Genomic DNA, 27,554 nt, shown 5'->3' with positions numbered 1-27,554 from the left:
AGGGCCTGCTCAGCACTCCCGTGCCAAGCCGATTTGGGGGCAGCCAGCACCCCACCTGCCCCCAGGTGCCCCCACCCCTCGTGGGGTGGCTCGCGGAGCCTAAAGTCCACGTGGGCATCAGCTCCGTGCTGGGGGCTCAGCTCTGGCCCACTGACTCTGGAGTGACACAAAGCAGTTGCCAGAGCAAAGTGCCAGAAAGGGTCAAAACATTTTATTCTCTTAATTTTTTTTTTTAATAAAGTTAAACAGTAAAACAAAAATTCACAAGCTGCCCTGTCCACCCCCCACCTCCCTCCCCTACCCGCAGTCTTCGGCACTGGCTCCCTTTCCTTCACCCCACTCACACAGACACTGGGTATCCAACTGAGAAAACGAAACTGCTCTAAGTACGTGGATCATAATGAAGGGAGGAGGTGAGCTGTGTCCAGCCACATTCGAGGTTAAACGGAGCAAGTCTGCATTTTCTGGGTTCTGGATGGTTTCCTTTCATTAGCCAAACTGAAAAAAGAAATTCCCTGGACCAGATGCTGTAGGGAAAAGAAAAGCTTGTCAGCTGGCTTTGTGGGTTTTCTGGGGGAAGATCAGTTTGCCCTGATTATGGAGAGTCTTTAAGGGCTACTTCAAACAGACAAACCTCTAAGGGTATCAAACAGGCTGGGCCTTGGGGTGCAGGAGGGAGCATGCAAGCAGGTTGCACGTGCGTAGTTCTAACACCTTCACTCTTGCAGAGAAGCTCCGGTACTAGGAAGCTTAGAGACGTCTCCCTGACCCTGTGCTGGTGTGCCCGCAAACCCCTCCTCCATCCTCAGCAGCACCCGAGGGTGTAGATGTACTGCTGGACGAGAATTCTGCTGCCTCCACTGTTGGGCCCCTAGTGCTGCCTAACTGGGGAGTCCTTGTGTCGGTTTGTGGTCTGGGAACTCAGGCACACCCACCTTCAAAGCTGAAGCCCCCAGGACCGCCAAAGAATGCCTTGAAGATATTGTTCGCATCAAAATCTGCGAAGCAAAGTGAGAAGCAGAGAAGGCACAAAAAGGTGAAAAAATTAGAAGTGTCTGAAGAGGAACTTAAGAGAGACCCATTCTCTAATGGGTCTCCAAAGCTTTCCCAGATAATATCACTTCCCTCCTTTCCCCAAACTTCACCGACGAGAGGTGATCCCACTACTTGATCCCACTCCCAGGATGTGTTCCCTTCTTCCAAGCATGGTCCCAAAGGAAAGCTTTCTTTGCCTCAACCCACTTCACTGGGCCTTCTCAACAACTGGAAATGCCCTTTGCGCTTTACGACGTAAGACTTTCTCCACACTGTCTCCCTATAATGCTGGGGCTGCTACTGAAAAGACTAAAATGTATCACTTAAGTGCTACTAAGACTGTATATAAGAACGAGACCTATGATTTACTGCATGTGTTTGATGCCATACTCTGTCTACACTGTATGCCAGGAAAAAAGCTATAGTTTACTAAGCACCTACCAGGTGCCAACCGCGGTGCTGGGTACTTTGCATACATTGTATCATTGAGTACCAATTTATACTCAACAAAACCTAAGCAGAAGCTCAAGTAACTTGCCCAAGATCACGCGGCCAGTGAAAGCAACAAAACAACACTGCCAACTCCTGTGTGCCTCTAGCACCGTGCTTTCTTCACCAGGCCACAGCAGGTCTCACACCGCCAGTCTGCCTAACTCCCTAAGCTGCACAGGATTTATCTCCACCAGCCAATCCCACCCACAGGCACATCGTGTCCAAAAGTGAATTTTTCTTTGCCTGTGTATCTGCTCATGTTCCTGGGTCCCCAGCTCAGGGAACAGCCCCATCAGGCCAGCTGTGCCAAAACCACTCTTGACTTAGTCCTCTGCCTCGCCCAACATGTTCTGCAGCCACTCCTGTTGATTCTCACACTGTCTCCCGATTGTACCCTCCGATTCTCTCCTAGTGATTGTGTCTTCCCTCCTCCTCACCCTTTCCAAACCAGCTCGCCTCACTGCCATCACAAATACATCTCCAGAGCCTAAATGAGGTCCATGGCTCCCCGACTTGTATCCCCTCAACAGCTTTCGACTGCTTACAACTCTTCTCAACTGCTGGGCAGAGCAATGTTTATTATTTTTTTTTGGCGGGGGGGGGGGCGGGGAGCTGCACCTCGCAGCATTAAAACCATGCCCCCTACAGCGGAAGCGCAGAGTCCCAAACACTGGACCATCAGAAAGTCCAAAGCTAGGTTTTATAACACACACACAGACACACACACACACAGACACACAGACACATACACACGAACTGGCAAGGTGAGAACTATCTGTAGAGCATCAACCTTATTTTAAATTCCAGTACATTTTCTCAGTGGAAGAGAAAGGCCTGCCGTCAGAGGCAGCGGTCTGAGAACTGGGCATCGTTCGGGGCTTCTTTTATCTCCACCTAAGCTCACAGTCAGCAATGACGCTCACGGCTGCACTTTACTTCATTCTAGGTCTTCTGGGGAAACTGCAGTCTGTGAGGGCTTACAGGAATGTGGGAGACGCATAAGTATCAGTAAACACTTTGCAGTGGGGGAAGAAAGAACTTCCAGCCGAAAGGAAAAGCCCACATTCTTTCCTGTAGCCTCTAAGGCCTGCTGAGGTCTGAGCCAGCTTCTGTGCAGTTCTCACCGCTCTGTGCCTCGAGCACCCTCTATCCTCCTAGCCGAGCCCCTGGTAGCTCCCACGAGGTGCTATGCTTTTCTGCACACCCAAGCCTTCCCTTGCTAGTGCTGACCTCCTTGGCACCCACTCTGCACCCTTGACACCTGCTATATTTTATTGCCCTCGTTGGACTCCGTGTCTATTAGACCAGGGGTCAGACTTGGCCTATGGGCCAGAGTTTGCAAACCCCTGGACTGTGGGTTCCCGGACATCAGGGAATGTTTGATTCACCTTTGTTATTTTCCACACCCATCAGAGTACCTCACACATTACGGGTACTTATCAGAGTGCACTTTACAAATTGCAGCCCATCACTGGCTGATTACATAAGACTCTCCCTCTGGAGTATCTTTAAAAAAATGGTAACGTTCCGCAGCTGTCAGATTCATCCTAGGCTGCCCCAACCAACTGCCAACTCACCACCCATATTCATGCCCTCTTCATCCAGGTCTTGTCCACTGTCATATCGAGTCTTTTTCTTGGGGTCGGAGAGAATGGTAAAAGCTTCTCCGACTTCCTTGAACTTTTTCTCCTCCTCCTTCTGAACTTCAGCACTGGCTCCACTGTGCCGATCTAAAGGGAGGAGTATGGGAAGAACTCAGAGCCTGAAGAAAACAAAGTCTGACAGAAAGACCACATTATCCCTGACTTTAGAATCTGGTACTTCCCGAACTTGGAGGGTATGGAACTGGGCAACACCTTATTCCAGCTGAGCAGCCTCTCTGAGGCTTCCGTGCTGGACTGAGCGTGGCAGCAGCCGGCCTAGCCTGCTCCCCGCACCGAGCCCCCTCCCCACCCGCGCTACCTGGATGGTGCATCAAGGCCCGTTTCCGATAAGCTTTCTTGATCTCGTCCTCAGAGGCATTCTTGTCTACTCCGAGAATCTTGTAGTAATCTTTCCTCTTACTCTTCTTCAGTTCCAGCTGTGCATTTTTTAGGAGCTGTTTGTGTTCTGGAGGAAGACATCTGGCGTCAACGACGCGCCTGATTCTGGCTTCCCTTACCAGGCCCCGCCCAGATGCCCTGGAGTCAGAGGCCTCATTAACCTTACCAGGGGCTTTTACGGTGTTTTCTTCTGGAGATTAAAAAAATCTACTGCTAGGTATGTTCTTCACATTGGCCTCATCACACAGAAAAGCAAGTGAAAGTGACAGGGAGGACTGGGGACCAGAAAACAGGTGCCTTGTCCCACTCTCGGGGTCTCTGCTCACTTCTTCAAATAAGCTCCAGGTTCATTCATCCCTGAATCAAACTACTCCTATGTCCAGTTTTAGGACCTACAAGTCAGACCACACAATTCCCTGAGAAACATGCTCTCGAACTCCTTTACCTTTTGTTTTCTCCGTCTGATACACTTTTTCATAGTCCCGTACTGCTTCTTCATACTGTTCTGTGTCCATGTAACTGAGAAGGAAATACAGGGCAGTACAGCGACGTAAATAGTAGTGGCCTTCAGTACCACTCTAGGGGAAGAGGCGCGGCTCAAGCGAGAGACACACACTTTGGTTGAGACGCTTCATGAAACAGGAGTCCTTAAGCTAGCCATGTGAAAAATGAACTACCAAGTCCTCGAGAGAGAGAGAGGTCTCATGCCACTTGCACCTAACCAGCAAAGTGATATTCTGCTCTGAGCAGACAGCAACCAAGAGGAGAAAGTTCCTTCTGATTTCACTCAGAGCCACCGAGAGGCATCTGGATCACCTCAGGAGAGACAAACGTGAAGGTACCTACTTGATTACTTGGGACTGAAACACAGGAGAAAAACTATCAAGTGAGGTCAATGGATATGGAAGAGCTTGGAAACAGTGAGTACCATAAACATGCAGGGCCAGCTCCAATCCAGAGGTGTGGGATTCGTCAGCCACTGGAAGGATCAAGTTCAAGGTGGTGGCTGCTGGCAAATGCTTCCATTAAGACTAATCAATCCGAGAGATGTAGGTTAATGAGATAGAAAAGGAGACGTAAACACAGGCTTGCTTCTACTTCAACAGCACAGAAGAATGGAGGGCCCCTGGCCCAAGATGGGAGGAAACAAGCTTGACAGGCTGATCGCCAGACCTTTTAAGTGTCTCTTCCACAGAAGTAAAGGGCATTTTCCTGATAATATCACTGGCTCCAAGACTGGCCTACTGATTAAACAGACTCTGGTAGCAGTTCCAGACAGTCACCATCAGCTGGGGAGTGGGAAGTGACCATGCAGTGCAGCTAGCCACTGCACAAAGAGGTTCAATTTATTACACTGCTGCCACACAAGCCGATCTTTGCAAACATCACAGAGCCCCACCAGGCTTAGAGGCCAGAGCAGGGGGAGCACTACTGATGTGGCTGGCAAAAGTGAAGCCCAACATCTTAGGCATCTGATTTTCTGGCCACATCTTGATTAATGACTTTTAAAAAATGGTGACAAAACCAATACCCCACAGACGCAAGGCACAAATGCTACTAGGAGTACAGAGAACCCATCTGCAGGATGGAGTATAATAATATAAACTGAAGTAACAGAAAATTAAGAACTGACAGCTCTGGGTATAGAAATGATGTGACAAACAAGCTACCTTGATGGACTTACCAGGCCCTACATAATGTACTAAATAAGCTTATATTAGTGACGTGCATTTTTACTTCACATTTTTTTTTTAATTCAAGGACATCCTTACATTAAAATATTTTTTTTAAGTTGAAGAAAAAGTAGAAAAGTAGAGCTTTAGGGCAAATGGAAAACTCCAGCCCATCATGGGAAATGTAGCAAAGATCTGGCCTCTCCCCACCTGTAGGGGTGAGCTGAGGCGGACTGGGGCAGTAGTCAGGGCTCTCGTAAGGCTCTGGCCTGAACTAATCTCCAGTACTTCTTGTCAATCCCAGCTGCCTGAGGGGACTGCTGCCAAGCCCTCCGCCGACTGTGCCGAACAGTGCACGCTGTCCTCTGCGGCAGGATCTCATGGCAGAGCCACTCAAGAGAACAGTTCTGTTTCTACCACAAAGATAAGGAGCTATCTGATCAAAGCAATTCCTGATTTTTATTTATTGCACATATGAAAAACAAAGTCCTTCATCCCATTACCCTCCTAACAAATCCAGAATTTTCTGTTCTCTTCCCAACGCTGTTCAAACACTACAGTGTTCCATTGAGTTGATACAGTATTATGTATCCAGCCACCCCCTTCCCACTAGACATCTAGGTGAGATTCTCCTCTTATGCTATTACAATAACACTGCAGTAAACATGTATATAGCATTTTGTGTCTGATAAAATAAGTCTTTAGCTGGGTCAAAGGGTACGCTTTTGTCTTCCATGTGTGTCTGCAAGTGGTTTGAAAAGATGAGATGACTGACAGTTGGTCTCACAGAATCTGTAATATAATTCCATGTATGTTTGTTGGACAGATTTAGTCATCTACTTAGAAATTCACTTAAAAAAAAAAGCACTACACACAGGAGTTTTCCTATCTTTTAAAAACGTGGATAATTTTGAGAAAACTAAATGGGGAGTAGCCCATGCTCTGCACAACTGGTGAGACTGGAAAGCTTGAAGAACTATGGGCTCATCAGGTAGCAGTAACAGCACCTGTCTTTGGCTATGCCATTTCATGACAAGGAATGGGATGGGTGTTGGAGGACTGGTATACAACAAATAGGTCTTCCTTTAGGAACTTTAAAGACAGAACATTCTTCTCCGGCTGGGAAATTAACCTGAAAAAAGAAAAGACGGATTCTGGGAAGAGGTCTCTCCTAGCCCCTGCTCATGTTCCTGTCCGGAGAAAAGAGTCTAGTGGGGTCAAGAATAAAATGAACAAGTATGCTGGGGAGCAACCTGACTCTGAAGGCAAATCTGAGCACTAGACCTAGGCAGGAATATCCTAGTCAGACAAGGATATTTCAAAAGGGGCTTCCATATACTGCTGGGAGGCTGAGCCAGATTAAATCCCTTCCTGTCAAAAGACTGGCTTCCCTAACCCAGAACATACAGGATAGGCACAACTCTCAACTATCACAAGAGATACCTTTCCTCCTCTTCCAAGCACCATACATTCATTCAACAAACATTAATTGAGTGAGCACCTACTGTGTGCCAAGCACCAAGCACTATGCCAAGTTAGAGCAAAAGTGTACAACACAAAATAAAATCTCCAAAGGAAATGGATTTAAACTTTAACAAAAGGAATTTGGGTCAGGCATCAGAGGAAACTTACTGACCGTGAGGGGCGTAAGACACTGGCATGGGAGACTGAGGGAGCTTGTGCAATCTCCTTCGCTGGAGGTCTATAAAGATAGTCTAGGGCTGGAACAATCCCACCTAGAGGCAGGGGGAAGGACCAAATGACCTCACAACATCCCTGGGTCTGCTTCATCATCCATAATGCAATTCCCCTGGCAGGCCAGCAGCAACACCCTCTTCCCCCCACCCACCAGAGGAACTTACCACTGAGCTCTTCTCAAGTAGGCTTTTATATAAGTGTCATCAAGCTTCACTGCATTTGTGCAGTCTTCTATTGCATCATCTAGTTTCCTAAGCTTCAGGAAAAAGAGGAGCAGTCATACTTCACATCTTGGGTGACTGAGGGAGCCCAGAAGCTGTGGGCATGGCTTCAAAATTCTAGGAGGATCGATCAGTCATGCTGGCCCCCTAACCGCCACACTCATTCTTGGTCACTGGAAAGCCAGTATCTCAGAGGGTTAAGGACACCAAATTCAAAATTGGTTTCTTTTCTAAATGATGGAAGCAAAGCACACTTATCTGCAAGGATAAACCACCTCTACCATTCCAGGTTAGTGCCCAACCAAGACATGGAAAGAGTAAGGGTGGTTCTTGCCTCCTATTCTTCCAGAGGCCAACTGGAGGGATCAGAATTACTGTGATTTTTAAACCACTAGGACTCTGCAAGAGCAAGGAGCCTATTCTTTCTGACAGTTGTGTGGGACAGAATTTAGGACATTTTCAACTGAGCATGGTGACCATCAGTTATACTGGAGAAAAAAACTAAGCCTGCCTCATACTCGAATTTCCTCCAAATCACTCCTAAAAAAGAAATAATCACTTGCTTAGGCAAAAAGAAGCAATACTTGCTTTAAAAATTGTCCCAAAGCCTCTAGCCATTCTTTTACTGGAAGAAAGAAACTTGAACAACAGGTGGGAATATCCTTCCGAACTGTCCCTCAAGTGCCCCTAAATTCCACAGAAAAACTAAAAGCTTGCCTCTCAGAAGGAAGTTCCTAACAAGCTGAAACATCAACCTTTTCTCATCTGGCTTACCCTCATTGGGCAAATTTCCCAAGACTGCTTTGTTGGCCCTTAAAAATATCTCCATAGGCCCCAAGCCCCAGACCAAGTGCTTACCTTGGAATTAACCGTACCCCGATTACAGTAGAGTTTAGCATTTGTTTTTATATTATTGGGGTCTATCCCCAGGGCTTCTGTGTACAGTTCATATGCTAGCTTGTAATTTCCTTCTTTAAATGCTTTATTCCCATCTTCTTTCTTTGCTTTAAGTGCTTTGGCATTCTACAGAGAAAAGCAAGGGGAGGTCAGTTCACATCCAGAAAGCCTCGTCTGAGAGGCCACTGCACAGAGAGGCCAGAGTCTATTTTCAATTGCTTAGATCCCAGCGGTTTAGCATCACATGGCCCTCCACCCTGCGCAACCCCACCACCTGGGCTATTTGTTGCTCATTGGTGCTTCCTACAGAGTGGACAGGGGAAACCAAGATTTATAAAAGAATACCAATGAGACCTGTGTTACCCAGGGTTTACCTCCACTCCCCAGGATAAGCATTACTATCTTTTCTTCACTGAAGGAAGAAAAAAAGAAAAAACACACTTAGATATTAAAAGGATCTGACCCTATAGATCACATTTACCTTTAGGCAAATAAAAGTTGCCCTGAAATAATTTCTCATGAAAGGATCAAGCATCCTGGCAAGGAGGGAAGAAGTGCTATCACATTCCCTGTGATTCTAAAACCTTCCACACTAACTCTCTAAAAGGCTCAAAAAGAAAGCTTTCTTTCCTACCCAGATCTGGTGCCTAGAACTTACTCTGCAAGCAACGCAGGCCTTCTCATGGTCAGGAGCCATCCGGAGAGCTTGGACAAAAAACTGAACCGCCTTCTCAATACAATCTTCATAATAAAGGCAAAGACCTCGTACATATAGAGCATCGGCATTGGTGGAATCCATTCGTAAAATGTCACTGCAATAGCCAGAAAGGGGCACATTCAGCTGTGGTTAGGATCTCCCCCACCATTACTATCATTTGGTCAGTTTTTTTCTTGACCATGTGTCTAATATGGAAAGTATCCAAAAGTAGATTCCCAAGCACTCTTCCCAACCTGTCCCCAAATAAATCACCTGTATCTATCCTTATATACTTCTTGTGTCTCACAATCTTTATTAGATCAGGGGTTGGTAAATACAGCCCACAGGCCACATCCTATCTGCTGCTGGTTTTTGTAAATAAAGTTTTATTGAAACTCAGCCACACCATTTGTTTATCTATTATCTATGGCTGCTTTTACACTATAGTGACTGAGTTGAATTGTTAACAGGGACAACACGGCCTGCAAAGTCTAAAATATTTACTATCCAGCCCTTTAGAGTTCACAAACCCCTTGAGTAGAAAGAAACGGACATTTAAAAAAACAAAAACACACCAAAAAATCCACACATCTCTTCTTTCACATATAGCTCAAGTACCTACTGAACTCCTACATAAATACCTTTGGATTTTCGGTATAATACCCGGTCTAACCTTTGGCTTTAAGTCCCAGGAAGGTCTGATCACCCTGGCTGGCCTACCTACAGGACAATATGTTAACTCCTGTTGTAGGGAACTGCCAGACAGCATTCGTCCAGTGGTATCTGGCATTTTAACACAAAATTGGCCTGACTTCATACCTGGCCACAGACTGTGCTTCTGGATAACGACCCAGCATTGCTAAACATTCTGCTTTGAGGATTTTGAAGCGATGGCAGGCAGGGGCATATTCTAGGGCACGGTCCATGCAAAAAACAACCTATGGGGAAGAAGAAAGCAAATAAGGTTCTTCATCCTGGACTCCAGAAAATGTCTTGACTTTAGTTTGGTTACAGGCAACAGATTCAAAGGGAAGTAATACCAGAGTTTAAGAATATACCTGTTTAAACAAACAAACAAACAAACAAATATATATACACACACACACACAAACACACCCCTAATTTATTTGATTAAACCACTGAAATGAGGAGAGCAGCCGATCCAGATGATAATGATGACAGCAAACATTTACTAAGTACTTTATATATTAACCCATTTAATGCCCACAACAATTTTCTGAAGCAGGTAATATTAATACCCTTATTTTACTGATGAAAAAACTGAAGTAGAGATTAAGTAACTTGTTCAAGGTCACCAAAGCTTGGACCTTGGACCAAATAGGAACAGAATTTGATCTTAGACACAAAGACTCCAGAGCCTATAACCTTAATCACCATACTAAGGTGCCTCCACAGGGAATCATATCGATAGTGACTGTGATCAAAACTCACATTCTTCTAGTAGAAATACCATTATTTGCTACTTTGCATAATTCATCATGCTTAGCCTACTAATAAAACAAGGAATACCAAAAAGAGAACCTGATAAAGAATCATTACTCCCTATATTACTGAAATTGCTCACAGTTCCCTCCTTCCTGTGGCATAAGCCTCACATGGTGGCCACTCTTCCACTTCCACTTTAGTACAGAAATATCTAATCATTAGTTTGCTTTCAATAGTCCTAAACTATACCTAACACATTGCTATACAAACCAAAAAGGTTCTCTCTCTCTCTCTCTCTCTCACACTCTCACACACACACACACACACACACACACACACACACAGCTGAGATTATTTCAGTCTTTCAGCTTCATAAAGACTTCCATATATTCCTATTTTTTCTGAGTTTGTTCTCTGAGCTTTCACTTTGGTTTATCTGTTATTCCTGGGAAATCCTTCCTGAATCATACTCTCCTCCAAGAATAACTGACCCAATGGAGAAATCTGGAGTTAAGGGACACCCGTTCCCTCTAAGAATCTGGTCATAGGGATCAGGAAGAGATGAAGTCTGAAAACTGGAAGCAGAAATAACTCAAATTCCATCAACAGGAGACTGGTTAGGCAATGTAGACACTCATATACTAGAACACTAACTACTATGTGGATCTAAAATAGAATGAAGAAGTTCTGCATATACTAATATGGAAAGACTTCCAAGGTCTATTAAGTGGGGGGGGGGGAAGCAAGGTACAGAACTTTGCAGAGCGTTATTACCTTTCATGCAAAAAAGAAAGAAAGAAAGAAAGAAAATTAAGAATCTATCTTTGTATTTGTTGGGAATTCCCTGGCGGTCCTATGGTTAGGAGTTGGTGCTTTCACTGCTGAGACCAGGGTTCAATCCCTGGTCGGGGAACTAAGATCCTACGAGGCACGAGGCGCGGCCAAAAAAATGCTGTATTTGTATTTGTTTATGTAGAACAAAACTGTGGCAGTAAACAGAACAAGAACAGTGGTTATCCTAAAGGGTGAGAAATAGGCAGATGGAAGATAAGTTTGGGGGGAGCACTTATCACTGAGTAATTGTTTATACTTTCTAACTTTTGAACCAAGAATAGCACCTACTCAAATATTTAAATTTAAAAATAAAGGGAAGTAGGTAAACACCATGAGCTGTTGCACTGGCAAGGCTTTCCGCAGGGTCAACAGAGCAGTGGTGGGGACACCTTTCCTTGAATGGCACAGCTTATGTTCTAAGGACAATATGAAAATGCAGGTACTGAGCAGGGCAGTCACGGTGCTAATTTTCCCCTCCTTAAACAGAAAAAGAATTGGGAGGAGGGCAGTCAGTCAAAATGTAAGCAGCCACAACCTGCTGCCTTTGTGACGTTCTGTACGGAGAGGGTTTAGCTCATGGTGGGGAGTGTCAGTTGGAGCCTCACTTCCCACCCCCACCTCCCCATGACTATGGACAGCTGCAGGCAAAGAAGATCTTTGTTTCTTCCAAGTTCATCTGTTTCCCCTGCCAGGATCATAATTCTTCATTTGTGACATCACCATGAACTACAGTGGGGGTGCTGGGATGTCACAAACAGAGGATTCTGTCACAGACTAGGGATTCTGGCTCCAGGGTGGGCAAGAAAGAAAAGAAACCCAAAAGACCGCCTTTTGAGACAAAGCTTTTGCCTATGCAAAGCTCTAAAAATGTGACACGGGGCAGAATTGCTTTCCAAACACACACACACACAAAACAAAGTATGAACTGCACTACAAGGACACTGTGGTTATTAAAACCAATGGACAGAAGAGGGACGCTAATAAGTTAATGCTAGGACTCTGTATAAGCTAATCAGATATTACCAAATAAAAGACTGTCACAGTTTGTGACTTAAGAATGATTCTTAACTGTACCCTTTTATCAAGCATTTGAGTACCTGCTACAGAAAGCACTGAGCAAATTCCCACATATGAAGTGACGACTCCAGTCCTTGGATGATACAATCATAAGTGATCCTGAAAACTGATCCTGATCAGTGGTTTTTAACCCTTTTGGGGGCCACTTACCTCCCCTTTTGAAACTCTAGTGAAAGCTACTTCCAAGTTCCATCTAAAGAAGGGAATCAGGAATTACTCAGATGAGAGATAACCACTACAAATAAGACTTAGAAAGATACCTGGAACTTTGATACCTTTCCCATACTTCACATAGGTCAATCCCTTTGGCATGTACATTCTTCACGTACTATCACACAGCTCCATAAAGGACGGTAGTGTGCTTCTGTGGAAAGGCTTAACATCAAAACGTATGACGACAGGTTACGTACACTATTCAAAAATGTAAAAGGGGCCTTTATCTTTTATTTATGGCTCCATCTAGATCACACAAAGCAGGTGTTAAAGCTAGCTCTCATTATTCTAATAAAAATGGGTTTTCCAAACCTAATATTTAATTCCAACTGGCTTTTCCTCTACTAACCAGCATACCTTATATCAGAAACAGGAACGAACTCAAGTAACAAACTCATACTGCTTTTTATGATAAAGCGAAATATAACTAAGAAAATAAGAACCTTAACAAAAAAAAATGTTTTTAATGTTGATGATGTGGAGCGACAGAAGCGCCCATTCATTGCTGGTGGGAATGCAGAATGATACGGTCACTTCTGAAGACAGTTTGGTAGTTTCTTGCAAAACAATCTTGCAATACTTTTACCATAGGATCCAGCAACCGTGCTTCTTGGTATTAACCCAAAAGAGTTGAAACTTATATCCATACAAAAACCTGCACAAAGATATCCAGAGCAGCTTTATTCATAATTGCCAAAAACTTGGTTGTAACAAAATGTACCTCTGGAATTCTCCTCTGGGGAACACTGATAATGGGGGAGGCTATGCATGTGCAGGGCAGGGGATATATGGGAAATCTCTGTACTTCCCTCTCAATTTGGCTGTGAACCTAAAACTCTAAAAACAATAAATACTCTAAAAACAATAAATAAAAGTCTTAAAAAAAAACAGGGAAAGAAAAGGTCAATGCCAAATTAAAGTGATAATTTACTATTCTAGATCTTCTGTACCATACTACTCCTCTAATTACCTCACACACACACACACACACACACACACACACACACACACACACACACACAGAGAACTTCGAGAAAAGTGTAGATGAGACTTCCTCACAGTTTTACTTTACCTTCCGAAAATCCCGCTTCTCAAAATCCGTTTCTGCTATTTTCTCATATTCTAGGACTGCATTAGCATTCTTGAACTACACCAGAAAAATCATATAAGAGAGTTTTAATGAAGTTGCAGATTCAACAACCAGAAAAACCAACAAGGACTTGATGAGTTTATTTCAAGAAAATCAGAACCACAGACTTTTCACAAATCAATTTGGTGAAGATGTAGCCGAGACTCCTTAACAGAAAGGTTAAGGCCCAACCTTTACCCTCAGTTTGAACTTAAGGTCAGAAACAAAGGAGCCATGATACACATACATAAAATAAAAGGCACTGTCAGAGGTTCAGTGAGATTCTCACTAAATGCATCCAGGAGTAAATTAGGTACATATGAAGATGCAACTAAAACATCTTCTAGCTGCTACCAATTTAATCAGGATATGAATTCAAATTTTTTAACCTCACTCAAATCAGTTCCTTGACGCATCTGCCCATCCTCCCAGCTATCTCAGAAACCCTCCAAATTGCACAGATTTTCAAAGCTGTAAATCATATGCAAAATTCCTTTTACAGATAAGGAAGCTGAGGCTCAGAGACTATGAGACTTGCACACATTCACCCAGGTGTGGCTGATGGCAGAAGTGAGACAAGATCTCAGTTCTGATTCTCAAGTCACTATTCCTTCCAAATATACCACCCTGCTGTTTCTTCTGATACTGACAGCATCAGACCCATACCTCCTGTTGTGCCTGAGCATTTTTGTGATCCAGTTCTAGGGCTCTCTGGAAACTACGACATGCTGCCATGGCATTCCCTAGAGATAGGTGGCATTTGCCCTCTCGTAGATGTCCCTAGAAGAAACACAAAGAGGGAAGAAAAGGAGCATGATTGGCCAAGCCAAAGGAAATCAACAGCAGCAACATGCACACACAACCAACAAGGGATGGAGCAGCGCGGTTCTCAACCAGGGGTGATTCTGCCTTCCATGGGACATTCAGCGACGTTAGAGATATTTTTGGTTGTTACAACTGGGAAGGGAGGAGAGTGCTACTCACATCTAGTAGTTAAAGGCCAGGGATCTACTGAAAACATCCTATAATGCACAGGATAGCTCCCCACAATAAAGAATTATCTCGCCCCAAATGTTAACAGTGTCAAAACTGAGAAACCCTGGGCTAGAGGAATCCAACTACAGCAACTCAGACCCCCCCAAACAGCCCCATTACATACCCGAACAAAACTGTCATCCAACCTCACTGACTGCTGTGCATCTCCAAGAGCTTCCCGGAACTTTCCAAGCATCATCAAGGTGGCTGCTCGATTCCCGTAATAGCTAGCATTTTTAGGACACATATCTACAGGAAAGGCAGAAGAATGTGAAACGAAGTTTAGCATGGGTCACTGCTTCAAAAACTCAGGGGCCGTCTCCCTCAGAGCTATATCAAGGCAATCAAACTGTAACAGGAACGCTGACATACTCTAAAAGGCCACAGCCAAATTTCTGACTACTTGGACAAACGGACAGCAGCAATGGTGCAACCACTTTACAAAGACAAGTTATTTAAAAATATGGGGCCTCCCTGGTGGCGCAGTGGTTGAGAATCTGCCTGCCAATGCAGGGGACACGGGTTCAAGCCCTGGTCCAGGAAGATCCCACATGCCGCAGAGCAACTAGGCCTGTGAGCCACAACTACTGAGCCTGCACATCTGGAGCCTCTGCTCCGCAACAAGAGAGGCCACGATAGTGAAAGGCCCGTGCACCACAATGAAGAGTGGCCCCCGCTTGCCACAACTAGAAAAAGCCCTCGCACAGAAACGAAAGACGCAACACAGCAAAAATAAATTAATTAATTAATAAATTCCTACCCCCAACATTAAAAAAAAAAAGCTTGGGAAAAGAATTGCTTAGGATACTTTAAAAATATATATATATATAATAATAATAATAATTTATACTTAGCTTTAAAGTCCACTGATTATCCTTTATGGGTTAAGGGGTTAGCGTATTTGTCTTCTTAATGATTTGTGTTTTATGTAATAAGACATGAAAATGAATTTGCATTTGTTGAGTTGGGGGTGGGGAGCCTGTAAACAAGTTAGGTGAGAAAAATGCTGGCATGGGATTAAAATATACTGGCAAATTGAGCATGGAGGTAACTAAGACTTGTTAATATCTACAAAGACCATTTTCTAAGATGGTAAATGAATTGGCAATGTCTGAGATGCATTTAGGTGGGTATCTTATTGCCATATTATCTAGAATTTCTAGAACTGCCTTTAATTTGCCAAATGAAGAACTACCTGCTTGAGCTAGAAAAAGTTATCCCTCATAACAGGGGGCCCCAACCCCCGGGCCGCCAAGCAGTACCAGTCCTCGGCCTGTTAGGAACCGGGCTGCACAGCAGGAGGTGAGCGGCGGGTGAGTGAGCGAAGCTTCATCTGCGGCTCCCCATTGCCCGCATTACCGCTTGAACCATATCATCCCCCCCACCCCGCCCCGTGGAAAAACTGTCTCCCACCAAACTGGTCCCTGGTGCCAAAAAGGTTGGGGATCACTGCCACTAAGGACATTAAACCCAAAGACTTCACATAGTAACAGTCATCAACCCACTATGCAGAAAGACTACTTCTTAGAGAGGAGCTATTTATAACAGTATTTGGTGGGGGGTTTTCCTGGTGGTGCAGTGGTTAAGGACCTGCCTGCCAACGCAAGGGACACGGGTTTGATCCCTGGTCCGGGAAGGGTCTGGGAGGATCCCACATGCCGCGGAGCAACTAAACCCGTACACCACAACTACTGACTCTGCGCTCTAGAGCCCTCGAGCCACAATTACTGAGCCCATGTGCCGCAACTACTGAAGCCCGGGCGCCTCGAGCCCGTGCTCCGCAACAAGAGAAGCCACCGCAATGAGAAGCCGGCACACCGCAGCGAAGAGCAGCCCCCACTTGCCGCAACTGGAGAAAGCCCGTGCGCAATGAAGACACAACGCAGCCAAAAAATTAAATAAATAAAAATTTAAAACAACAACAATATTTGGCAAATTATTTTCCAGTGTATCCCTTCTCACCTATGGCTTTTGTATAATAGTTATAAGCTTCATTGTAATCTTTCTTGGCATAGTATGCATTTCCTTGTTCCTTGAAAGACTCTGCTTCCCTGAAAAGGAAAGAGAAAGAGAATCATGTTACTATACCGAGGGAATAACCCCTGTAATCTCATGGGAACAATCTTTTGGTCTAGAGCCCCCAGCACATTGAGCTGAAAGTTTATGTGATACTTGAAGGAATTTATAGATTTGTTTGATGGGCTGATGGACCAAAAGGAGGTGCTAATGAACGAATCCAAGTTCTTCAGATGCTATTTTTTGTCACTTAGATACATTCAAACTAAATCAAGAAACCTCTCTGATGTCGCCTGACCTTTCCTCACTACTCCTACCTGTAATCATTCCCCTTAGGACAGGCAAATTTAGACATTCTCTCACAGAGACAGAATTTTTATATTTATTTCCTTTCCACTGTGTCACAACTTCTGCCTCTTTAGCAAACTTACAGAAAGTCAGTTATAGGTAATGCTGTTCAGGGGCAACTGATTTCTCAATGTGAAATGGGTCATATTCTTGGAGTTTTAATGATTTATTCTCTTGAAAACTGGCTCATGCATTTGTCACTGGAAGGACAAGCAGAGCAAAAGCAGGTCGCAAAGGTGTTAAAAGCACAGCATATTGGTGTTTAAGATGGAGGACAGAGTTGAGTGACAGCAGAGACCAAGAACTTCGATGACAGGGACATACAAAATATAGACTGCCAGTGCCATGCTCTAACAAGTACCCACCTACTGATGCTCTCCGCCCATCACATCTATGTGGATACTTAACTGCCTCCTCAACCATCCCTCTAGTACCTTGTATAACCACCCAATGGCGTGGTTATGAATATCAAAAATTTTGCCCTACTCCAAGATCCATTTTTTTGAAGCTGTGCATGAGACAAACTGTACTTTCCAAAAGAAACAATGATATATAATTGCAAATTATATTCTTGACCAAAGAACTAGAATCAATTCAGACATGACCAACAATGTCTCAAAGAACAAACTTGTAACCTCTATCAGAGATACCCAAAATCACTCTAATGACCAACTTGAGTGACAAAGATAATTCTTTACCAAAATGATTACTGCAACATAGCTAAATATCTGGCATTTCTGTTATAAGGAAGAATCTTTGTTTCTTTTTCTGTCCTCCACGCATGCTAAAAGCCCAGTTCAAGGGCTGGCTGAAGTGGGGACAAAAATACAGTTCTTAACCTTGGTGATGGTATAGGAGTTTACAGCTTGATTCCATGGACATCGGCAATGGGAAGATTTGTGATTTTATTTACTCACGTATTTTAAACTACAAACTGGCAAAACCACCCTCCTTTTATTGAGGCGATCTCCCTTTCCATTCTTCTCCATCACTGTCTTGGCAAGCCCTATTAACAAGAAAAGTCTGCTAGCAGAAAGGAGACGGAAAATGGGAGATTTCCCTAGGGGTCCAGTGGTTAGGACTCGGCGCTTTCACTGAGGGGGCCTGGGTTCGATCCCTGGTCGGGGAACTAAGATCCCACAAGCTGTGTGGCATGGCCAAAAAAAAGGGAGAAGGAAAGTGGAAATGACCTATAAATGACAGATTTGAACTGTGATGGATTTGAATAATTTTATTACACCAACTGTCACAATGATGTAAAGAGGCCATCTGCTATTAAAAGTTCTCAAGAAGGATCCCCCAACTGCAAGACTTATAAGACCAAGCACAATCTTTCCACATGCTGAACAACTCTAAATTAAGCCAGGCACTATAAGAACTATGAAGAACCTATCCTTTAAGAGCAGACATGCCAAAAGATTTGAAGAAGGGGCTTCCCCAACACAGGATGTCAGAAGTTGAATTAAACCACTATGAAGAAATGGAGTAGTAAATTCAAAAGCAATAGGCCCAAACTGTACCTGAAAAGATCTAGCCTTCTATTCAGTCAGCTAGTGGCTAAGACCACACAAATCCTTGAGGAAAACCAAAGGCATCTGAGCACTTGGACAGACGTTGTATCAGCATATAAAGCTTGTGAGTCAAAGGGGGGACAATCTGTAGAAATACAGAGAGATACCCTTTCTTTCCTGAAACACTCACTCCAGTGGAGGCCATGAGTTCAGCATTGGCTTTCCAGCAAAAATGTAAAGGACGACTTCTGTGGAAAATCAGTAATTATTACTGAGGCCAGGTACTTTCCATACATTATCTTATCAGGTGAGTTTCATTATTCCCATTTTTCAACAGAGGAAATTAAGGGTTAGAGATTAAAAACTGTCCAGAGGGTCAGGGTGTCAACCCAGACCTGCAGATCCCAGAGCTGTGCCCTATCTACTATGCTAAGCTCTCTCTAATACTCACCTCTACCTATTGCCTAAGACTTTAAAAATTAATCTGTACTGCTAAGAACAATGAATATGAATTTCTTTCAACTAAAACACAAAACTGCCCAGCGTATAAAATCCAACTCCAGAACTGCAACCTGGATTTAAACAAGCCAAATGACATTCCTAACAATCAGTCACAGACAGAGTAAGGCTCCTTTCCCTTTAAGATGCAAGACCTAGTGAACTGGACTTTGCCTCCCCCAAGAAATGCATTTCATTTTAGTAAATGGTGAGTAGATTCCATTCTAGAGCAAACAAAGCGAGTAATGTAGAGTCAGCCCACAGCAGAAAAGAACAAGAAGAATTGTGTTGTGACACGTTACCATGTTTTTAACCTCACACTGCACAGCATCAGGCCAGAATTAGCTATTCCCACACAACTGCCTCATGAAAAGGACTTATTTTCATAGAAACATGGTTGATTAACAGCTGCCTAAACAATGGGCACTTAGTGCTTTTAGACTGAATGCTTATTTTTTGCCTCCAGGTCCAACGCCCAAAGTGGAGTCCCTCCGTCATCTTGAACCTCCCCACCAAATACACAACAAGCTTTAACCAATGGGCCTGACCCTGCGAGACCAGCCGAGGAAAGAGTGGATCTTTGGAATCCAGCATGGCAGCAGCAAGAACTGAACAAGGCTGCATCAGGAACAATTCCAGGGTCAAATCCATTCAAGTCCTGCCTGGGAGTCTGAGAAAGGGCTGAAGCTTGTTCAAGTTGCCCTTACAGCAAAGGGACTGAAGGATGAGATGTCAAAGGCGTAGGACTGGAAAAGAAGGAGAAGAGCTGGTTAACACTGGAATTGAGGGCAATCTGGCGGTGGCATCTGTCACTCCACTCACTGCCAGTCAATTCATTTGAGAACCAAGTGAGGTTACAACATGTATCTAACTAAAACACATCAGTACTAAGAAAGGAAGAATTAGGATTAACTGAGTTCACCTGGATTAGGTAAAAAAAAGGAACAGATTCCAAAAGGGACTACATTAAACTACAGACTATTTTCTGTGGCCACAAAATGAAATTCAGACTAAACCCTGAAATATAACACCACATCAAAATATAGACTTGGCCATAACTGACCCGATGACACTATTAACAGAGACTGTATCTCTAGTGCATTTTCAAAATTTCAAAACATTTACGATGAGGGTCTTCACAACAGCCTTCTGAAGTGGTGATGGTGATAATATCACGTGTCCTCCAACAGACGAAGAGCTAGTGAGGCACCCAAGGTGGCTGCACAGGTTTCCTAAATCTTAGAGTCCCATGTTTTCCCCGCTAGATCCTGTGAGTGGCAAGGTTTTTGGATTAAAACTAATTTATCCAGTTCCCCACCCAATCCTTGGATCACCTCTAAGCAGAAAAAGCTTCACTTCTCTGATTCACCAAGAGATGCTGGGAATGACTACCTCTACCAGACCAGTCCTTTCACTTGAATAGCCAGCAACAAATTCCTGTGAAAACAGCTCATGAAAGGTTTTCCAAAAACTCTGCCCTCTTTGGATGTATGATGGGAGGGTGTCCCACAACGGGATCAGTGTCAGAGGGCCAGGCCGGCCTTCTCTCTGACAGACGTAGGTAAGGAGAATACATTCTACTCTTGCTCTGCTTTGCTATTTTAAAATGTATTTATTTTTCAGAAATAACCTCATCAATCAGAAAACTGCAGTATGAAAACCTGCTCTTCTAACACTACATGTGCGTGAAAAATCTGTATATCCTCTGATCACACAGTTCCATTCTCTCTCCCAATTTAGCACTCATTCATCACAGATGCTAATTACTCCAACAAACACTGCCAAGGGAATCATTTGGTATCACACAGGTCTTAGCAGGGCTCAGCATCATGTGATCAAATCAGACAACTTGGGCTTATGATCACCAGCCAACTTTGCACATTTACAGATAAATTAAAAACAAATTAAAACACCACAGTTGAAATCGTAATGTGCCCCAAATTAGATGCTCTATAAAAACTTCCATTTTCTCTCTAAATACTTCCAAGTTGAACCTTAAGCAATATCTTTGCCTTAGGCCAACTAGTCTATCTTCTAGAAATTAAAGATGTATTTAGAAACTTTACTCAACTCTCACTAATGCAGGATTCACTGGCAAGTATTTTTTTTAAAAAACGTCTCAACATCTCTGGGTTCTCTCTGGAATTACTTCACATGTATATGTGTAATGTACCATTTTTAGATTTATTCTACCCCACTGCATGAAAAATAAAGACTAACATGGCTTCACTATTCTACATTTGCAACTGAGGAAATACTGATTAGATTTTTGAATGACCAAGGGCAGGGGGGGAAGCGGGGTGGTGAACCACAGTACTCTTATTTATTTCAAGTATTTGGCTAGAATAATGTATTTTTAATAAAGTTCCGCTCTTCCAATAGCCATTAATACCAGTTTAAATCAAAACAGACGTAGCAGCTTGAATGAGATCTTTTTTTTCTTTTTCTTTGCATTTTCTTGATGTAGTCTGCTACTCCAGAAGTGGAAGAGAAATCTACTAAAATTACAACTCAGGACAACGTGATTTCTTGTGAGAGCAGAGGAGCATTTAGGGGCCTCTGACCTGGAGACTATTTTACTGGCAGGAAGAACTTTAAAGAAAGATATCTTTCCTTTTTTTACCCTCAGGTCTTTAATAATAATACTTTATACTGCCAACCAGTCAAATATCCTTTATGCATTCCTATTATATTTACTACTTCCAAAATGTCACCCTTACTCTAGATTGTTGCACCCATTTCTTTTATTCAGTCAAATTTACTAGTTGCCCGTTGATGAAGGAATGCCCTCCACCCTTCAGAATTTACGGGATCTTGGCCAGTCTCAGAGTAGAAATTCCTTGCTCCTTCCCACAGTACAAGACCTCTTGTTCCCAAAGGCATGTCACAGGGCCTGTTTCATGTTGTACTCTCTCTGACCTTCATGAGAGAGTAAAGTAAAAGGAGCCCAGAAACCTTTTACTCCATCTTACCAAATGCATATTATTCGATTTCTTTCTTTTTTATCCTCTAACAATTTAAGTTTCACATGGATAGGTGGAAGCCATATATGAGCGGGAACAATTCCACAGATAGAGTGTTTGCTAAAATGCAAGGCGCTAAATGTTGAGAGCAAATAAAGGCTTCATAAAGGTCCAGAGAAAATAGAGGGTGGACTCTATCCAACTTCTACCTGTTGGTAAGGGTGGGCTACCCAGCTTCCTTTACCCAATTTCCTATAGAATAGGCAGCTTCTGCTTTCACTTAAAAGCCCAGTTAAAACACCCACCCTCCCCCCAAAAAGAGAAGGAGATGAAGATGAAAAAAATATACCACTTCAAACTGTCCTCCGTCTGGACACTCAGGGAATCTCAACAGGGGCAGAGCCAGAAGAGACCAAAAGGCACCAAGTGCAGTCACAGATACAGACTACACAAGGCAGCAGCTCTCTCTACTGCTCAAGTAGGGAAGGACACCAGGCAACGCACTGGAGGTGGCTGTCTTATTCAGTGGGGAAAAAGAGCAAGCAAGCAAGCAAGCAATCCGGACGGAAATTCCATCATTGCAGGCAGAAGGATATTCACACAGAAATAGCAGCCTCAACTGTGTTAAAAACTTCTGCTAGTTCCTTAAATGGGAGGTGTCAAAATCCGTGGCACCTACCTAACCTTCATTTACCCCTGGGGGCAGGAGACACAACCAAGAAGTTGCTTCTGAGAAATAAGCTTCTCAGAAGCTACTCTGAGGACACAAGCCACTGGCTTTTTGGCATTAGCCAGAGACTTGTTTTCATAATACCTCCCCAAACCCACCATTTTCTATCCCTTGGTTTCCCATTCTGTGACATCTCCCACTACCCTCACGGGGACACTAGCACTCATCAAAAATCTAGAACTGGGGAATTCCCTGGCGGTCGAGTCGTTAGGACTCTGTGCTTTCACACCCGAGGGCCCGGGTTTGATCCCTAGTCAGGGAACTAAGATCCCACAAGCCATGTGGTGCGGCCAAAAAAAAAAAAAAAAAATCTAGAACTGAGGAACTATAATTAGGAAAAAGGTTGCTTTCTGAGTTTTTTTGGTTGTTTTTTTTTGGTGAGGGTGGGGAAAGAGGGGGGGAGATGGAGATGGGAACTAGAGTCAGAAGTCTACACTGTCAACTGTTATTTTGCTTCCCAAGTTTTTGTGGTTCTTTAGCTCATCAGGTGGTTGACTGTCTCAGAGCAAACTGCCCGAGGCAGAATTCTCAGGACAGAAACTCTAATAAGAGAGAGCCCTGCCTGCCTCACACACCCTCCCCAAAAGCCTAATATTAGAATCAGAAAAGACAGTTAACACTTTGCTTATCTGACAATCTGGCCACCCCACACAAAATCATAGGCCAACAGAGTATTAGGTCCCAGAATCAGACTCTGAAAGTCAAATATTCCTGATCATATTACCATTCTCAAAAGCCTCAATCACTCATACCCCTGCCATGGTGGGATAAACATAGAAACTGCTGTTTGGATCTGCATGGGAAAGAAAAAAACTGTTAATCCAATAAAATGAATAAACTACTGGAAAAACTTGCATGCTGAATCCTGTTCTTACTGCTGAAATCCAGACAATTTAAAAGAATACCTGGAACGACCTCTAAGTAACTTCCACATCACTCAGCACTGGAGAAAGGGGACCAAACATTAGTGGAGTAAGGGAGAAATGGGCTCTCAGAGACTTTGCAGACCACAAGGCACCTAGGCAGCCACTGACCATTGTTCTCCAATCTTCTAAAGTTCTAGAGAAAGAAAGCAAAGGCAAGTGCCCAGTATGCAGCTTTTAAAAACTTAAAAAATACTACCTTCAAAGACTAAACCAATTCCTGATTGGTTGGAATGTACAATAAGGCTGATCTTTAAGCCAATCAGAGTTCTGGTTGTTGGGAATGACCTAGACACTAGAGCAACTGCCACTCACTTGGCCCAACATTTTATTAAAATCGCTCAATTTACCTGGCTTCAGTTAATACATGAATCTGAATTAAACCAGCAAGGAACAGAGAGACCCTTTCTCTGTGCTCTACCTTTGCTCCAGTAAAGACTATTTAACAGTTTTGCCACTTGTTAATACCAGGGTTCAATTCAATCAATTATTTGCTGGTATTCAGGATTCTGTATTCCTAGCTTTATCCCTTCCTTAACCGTGACTTATTTGTCCCACTTCTTCATCTCTGACCCCACAATTAAAGCATACCAAAATGAAAGTGAAGGCTGAAAGCAGTGTTTCTCACTGATTTGGGCTCCAGGTCAAAGATAAATTCCCATTCAGTTTGCAGGCTTTGTCTAGCTGCCTGCCTTGGAACTTCAAGAGAAAGTTTAGGGGGACACAAACCTAAGAATTTGAAACAGAGTGGGGAAGAAGGGGGAAAAGTAACCCCACAAGCTCTGCAGTTAAGGGCACAAACTCCAAAACACCCCAAGAAGCTGCAGTTAATAGCAACTACAGCAGCCCCCAGGATATGGATTCAGGGTTCAGTGCTTCCCACCAACAATATTCATAGAAAAATAAAAGGCAAAATCCCAAAAGAGTTTACGATACCTAGGTACTAAGAAAGGGCCTACTAATAATTGTTCTTGCTCTCCTCCACCAGGAAAACAGACACTGAGAAGTTAAGATTATCAGCCCAAGGAATCAGGTAAGGATGCCCTTGGCTCCTAAGTCGATGGCTCCCATTGGTTCTTTTGGACCTCACTGCCCAGTCAGGCCAGATATATGCTGAGACACAGAAGTACTTCCTCTGTTGATTAGCAACTTGAAATCCTTCGATTTTACCATAATAAAGACCACCTACGGAGACCAAACTACTCCCCAGTCCAGGAAAGACGACCTGACAGCCTTCACTCAAGACAGGCATTCATGTATTAGGTAAAACAATCAGCAACTTCCCAGGAAAATGTAAGTTTTTAAATTAGCTGAAATGTAAAACCTCTGAAATTTAGTCCTCTGGCTCCCCAAGCAGCTTTATCTATTCTGGTGGGCAAAGAGAAATAATAATCTTCATGTCCAGAACCCTGATCTATTTTGGAGTGCCAAATAACACATCTTTTATTTTAGCTTCTCAGCTGCTATAAGGGAAAAAGAACTTTGTCCAGAGTGACAGGCAAAAAAACTGGAGTCCATTTCTTTTTCTGTAGAGACTCTAATGCTAAGGAAATAAAACATGTAGCCATTTAAAATGCTACAACCATGAGGTCCAACTTCTTGAAAGTTCCTCTCACTGTGCCCGCCCCCCCCCCTCCCCGTGGGACTGTGACAATTCAGCAGCAGCAGCAGCAGGATGCCCTTGGGCCACGATGCAAAGAAGGACTCCTTGCTGGACTTTACAAAAACAACCGGAGACCCATCAACTCCTGTGTCCCCAAGTGAACTAGGAGTAGGACTGTAACAAGAGACACGAACTTGGCCTAATAACTAACCAAGTCAGATAGTAAACGGCATTTGTAAGAGATGTGCCTATCCCTGCCCTCTGCTGTGGCTACACAGGAGGATTCCAGGATATGTGAAAAATGTAAAACAATCTTCCTCCAAAACTTCTAAGTCACCACTCCATTTTCAGCCTTGGAAAGCTACACATAAACAAGGCTTTTTCTTACTAACAGAGCCCAATATTTATCCTCCTAAGGATACCTTATATGGTGGAAAGTCAAATGGTGATATTTTTATTTCACTGTATTTTCCTTTTGATTTTTTCACATAAGTGGTATACAATAAACATTTACATTTTATTATGTCTAAAAAAGATCTATGTATGTTTTACATATAAGTCTATTTCATAAGAATGCGTTTTTCAGTTACAGTTTTTTTCTTAGTGGCAGAGAAAACAATCGTGCATTTTACAACCAATGACATCTTAAAACTCCATGAAATAAGGCAGTTAACATCAGTCAACACCCTCCCTTATTCTGTTTACTGCTACCAAATACCATACTTTTTTGTGTGTCTGATGTGGTCACATTACGGCATCACCTGTTTTATGGTTTTTTATGATAGAATATCATAAAAGGCCTGATTTTGTTTTAAGGAAAAAAATTTGCTTTACATAGGAACTTTGAAGGGAAACTCAAATTAAGGACAGTGCCTACGTCAGAGATTTATACTAAATAGGCTGAGTTTATTTTAAATTACATATAGCCCAACTCCCTATTACAGCACAAAGAACCACTGAACTCCTTCCAAACACAAGTAAAGTAAATCCCTACAATTAATTTAAGTTCTGCCTGTATTGGTGGGAGTTTTGTGTCCTGTTTTGCAGTTCCTTAATGATGCTTAATTCTAAACACCTGGAAAGAACTGGTTTGTGAAACCCCAAAACCAGGAACAGACAGAGACTAGGCTCTGGTTTCCTGCCTTCTCTGATATCCCAGGGACCTACTACACTTTGTCAAGGCTCTCAGCTCCTGCTCGCAACAGATCAGGAACCTGGGACACTGGCCGTAGTAACTACCCTTAAGCTTGATAACTATTCATTCTGCCTCCCTGAATACCTCTGATGTTTCAAACCTAGACAGTTAAAAAAGGTAAAAATTCTCGGAATCCTGATTTCAGATCTCATGAACTAATCACCACCTCGAATCCTCCAGACTGAAACCATAATGGGCTTGGTATAAAGACATGAAATATGTGGGAAGGAGACTGAGAGAACTGTAGTCAGTTAACCTGCGGTTGACGAGGACAGGGCTCCAAACTTCCAGAAGCTTTTCGTTAATTCTGCTCCAGAATTAGGACAAGTATGACTACCCACAACTGTGTTCCAACCCCACTTCCAATAACCTGCCTTAGCTGTAGCCAAAATCCAGAGCGTTCTCGAAAACCACTCACTCTGCAGCTCCCTTGCCGAGTCCGGACTGGCAATCTCGAGCCACTGCGGCTGCCCAGCAGAGCCAACAGCGCCCAAGCAGCTGCCCTCCTCCTTGCTGCTTAATTTAAGAAACAGCCCTGAAAGAATGACCTTAGAAAGGGTGGAAGGAGAGGGTTTGACGGGTGGAGCACGAGACAAAACCCCTCACCCTTCTTTCTCTATCACCTTAGACTTCTGGGGTAACCGAGGGACCACCAGGTCAATAACGGAGACACACAATACCTCGGGCCCAGACTAGCGCTCGCTGGGGTATAATTACTGAGGAAAGGAAGTGAGGACAGCAAGAGCTTCGGAGACGCAAAGGGCTGAGACACAAGATACAGACGTTAACAAGAGAAGGAAGGGGTCGGGGGCGATGTAAGAAGGCGTCATCACAGCCGCGCCGCCACCCCCCCCCCGGCAACAGACCTCCGAGACCCCCTTAGAGACCCGGCCTCTACAATGAGGACAACCTTCCTCTCTGCTGGGCAACAACGCCATGCCTCAGCTCCTCAGCCAGGCGGAAGCAGGAGAGGAGGGCAAACCTCCGAGAGCGCCCCTTCAGGGGGTCCATCCGGACTCGATCTCAGATGGGGGAGGGGGGATTCTCGGAGGGCGGGGCATTGCCTCTGTAGGGCCTGCACCACGGCAAGGACGGGGTTACCGGAGCCATGGAGCTGAAGATCGCCCCTTCCCCTACCCTGCCACCCGCTTACCTCTTCGCTTCCTCGTCGTCTAGCAGCTCTGGCTCGGTCGCCGCCATTACCACATCGCACTCCGCGGCAGCCGCCATCTTACCGCCGGGACCAGAGAGCCGGGTGGGAGGTCGGCGGTGAAGAGC

The 27,554-nt window shown here is 43.9% G+C and overlaps 1 protein-coding gene across 4 annotated transcripts; it reads right to left on the bottom strand.

Annotated features, from left to right (window-relative positions):
* Positions 1-189: 189 nt before the first annotated feature.
* DNAJC7 (DnaJ heat shock protein family (Hsp40) member C7) lies at positions 190-27,553 on the bottom strand (the record flags this gene model as incomplete). 4 transcript variants are annotated; one of them, XM_082679174.1, is made up of 15 exons in its annotated part: positions 190-527; positions 936-998; positions 3,105-3,257; positions 3,490-3,636; positions 4,015-4,088; positions 7,105-7,196; positions 8,020-8,184; positions 8,717-8,870; positions 9,575-9,693; positions 13,398-13,472; positions 14,121-14,234; positions 14,614-14,738; positions 16,452-16,540; positions 19,570-19,608; positions 27,430-27,506. In XM_082679174.1, the coding sequence occupies 15 exons, from the start codon at positions 27,504-27,506 to the stop codon at positions 490-492; spliced, it is 1,524 nt and encodes a 507-aa protein (XP_082535300.1). In that variant the 3' UTR covers positions 190-489. The 4 variants fall into 4 exon arrangements, with proteins under 4 accessions (XP_082535300.1, XP_082535297.1, XP_082535298.1 ...); XM_082679171.1 differs by lacking the exon at positions 19,570-19,608 and having other exon boundaries at positions 27,430-27,553; XM_082679172.1 differs by lacking the exons at positions 19,570-19,608; positions 27,430-27,506 and adding an exon at positions 19,411-19,429.
* Between the last annotated feature and the right edge of the window lies 1 nt (position 27,554).

Source organism: Grampus griseus (genome assembly GCF_964374135.1).
Source record: "Grampus griseus genome assembly, chromosome: 20".
Classification (NCBI taxonomy): Eukaryota; Metazoa; Chordata; class Mammalia; order Artiodactyla; family Delphinidae; genus Grampus; species Grampus griseus.
This window is presented reverse-complemented; position numbering and strand designations above follow the sequence as displayed.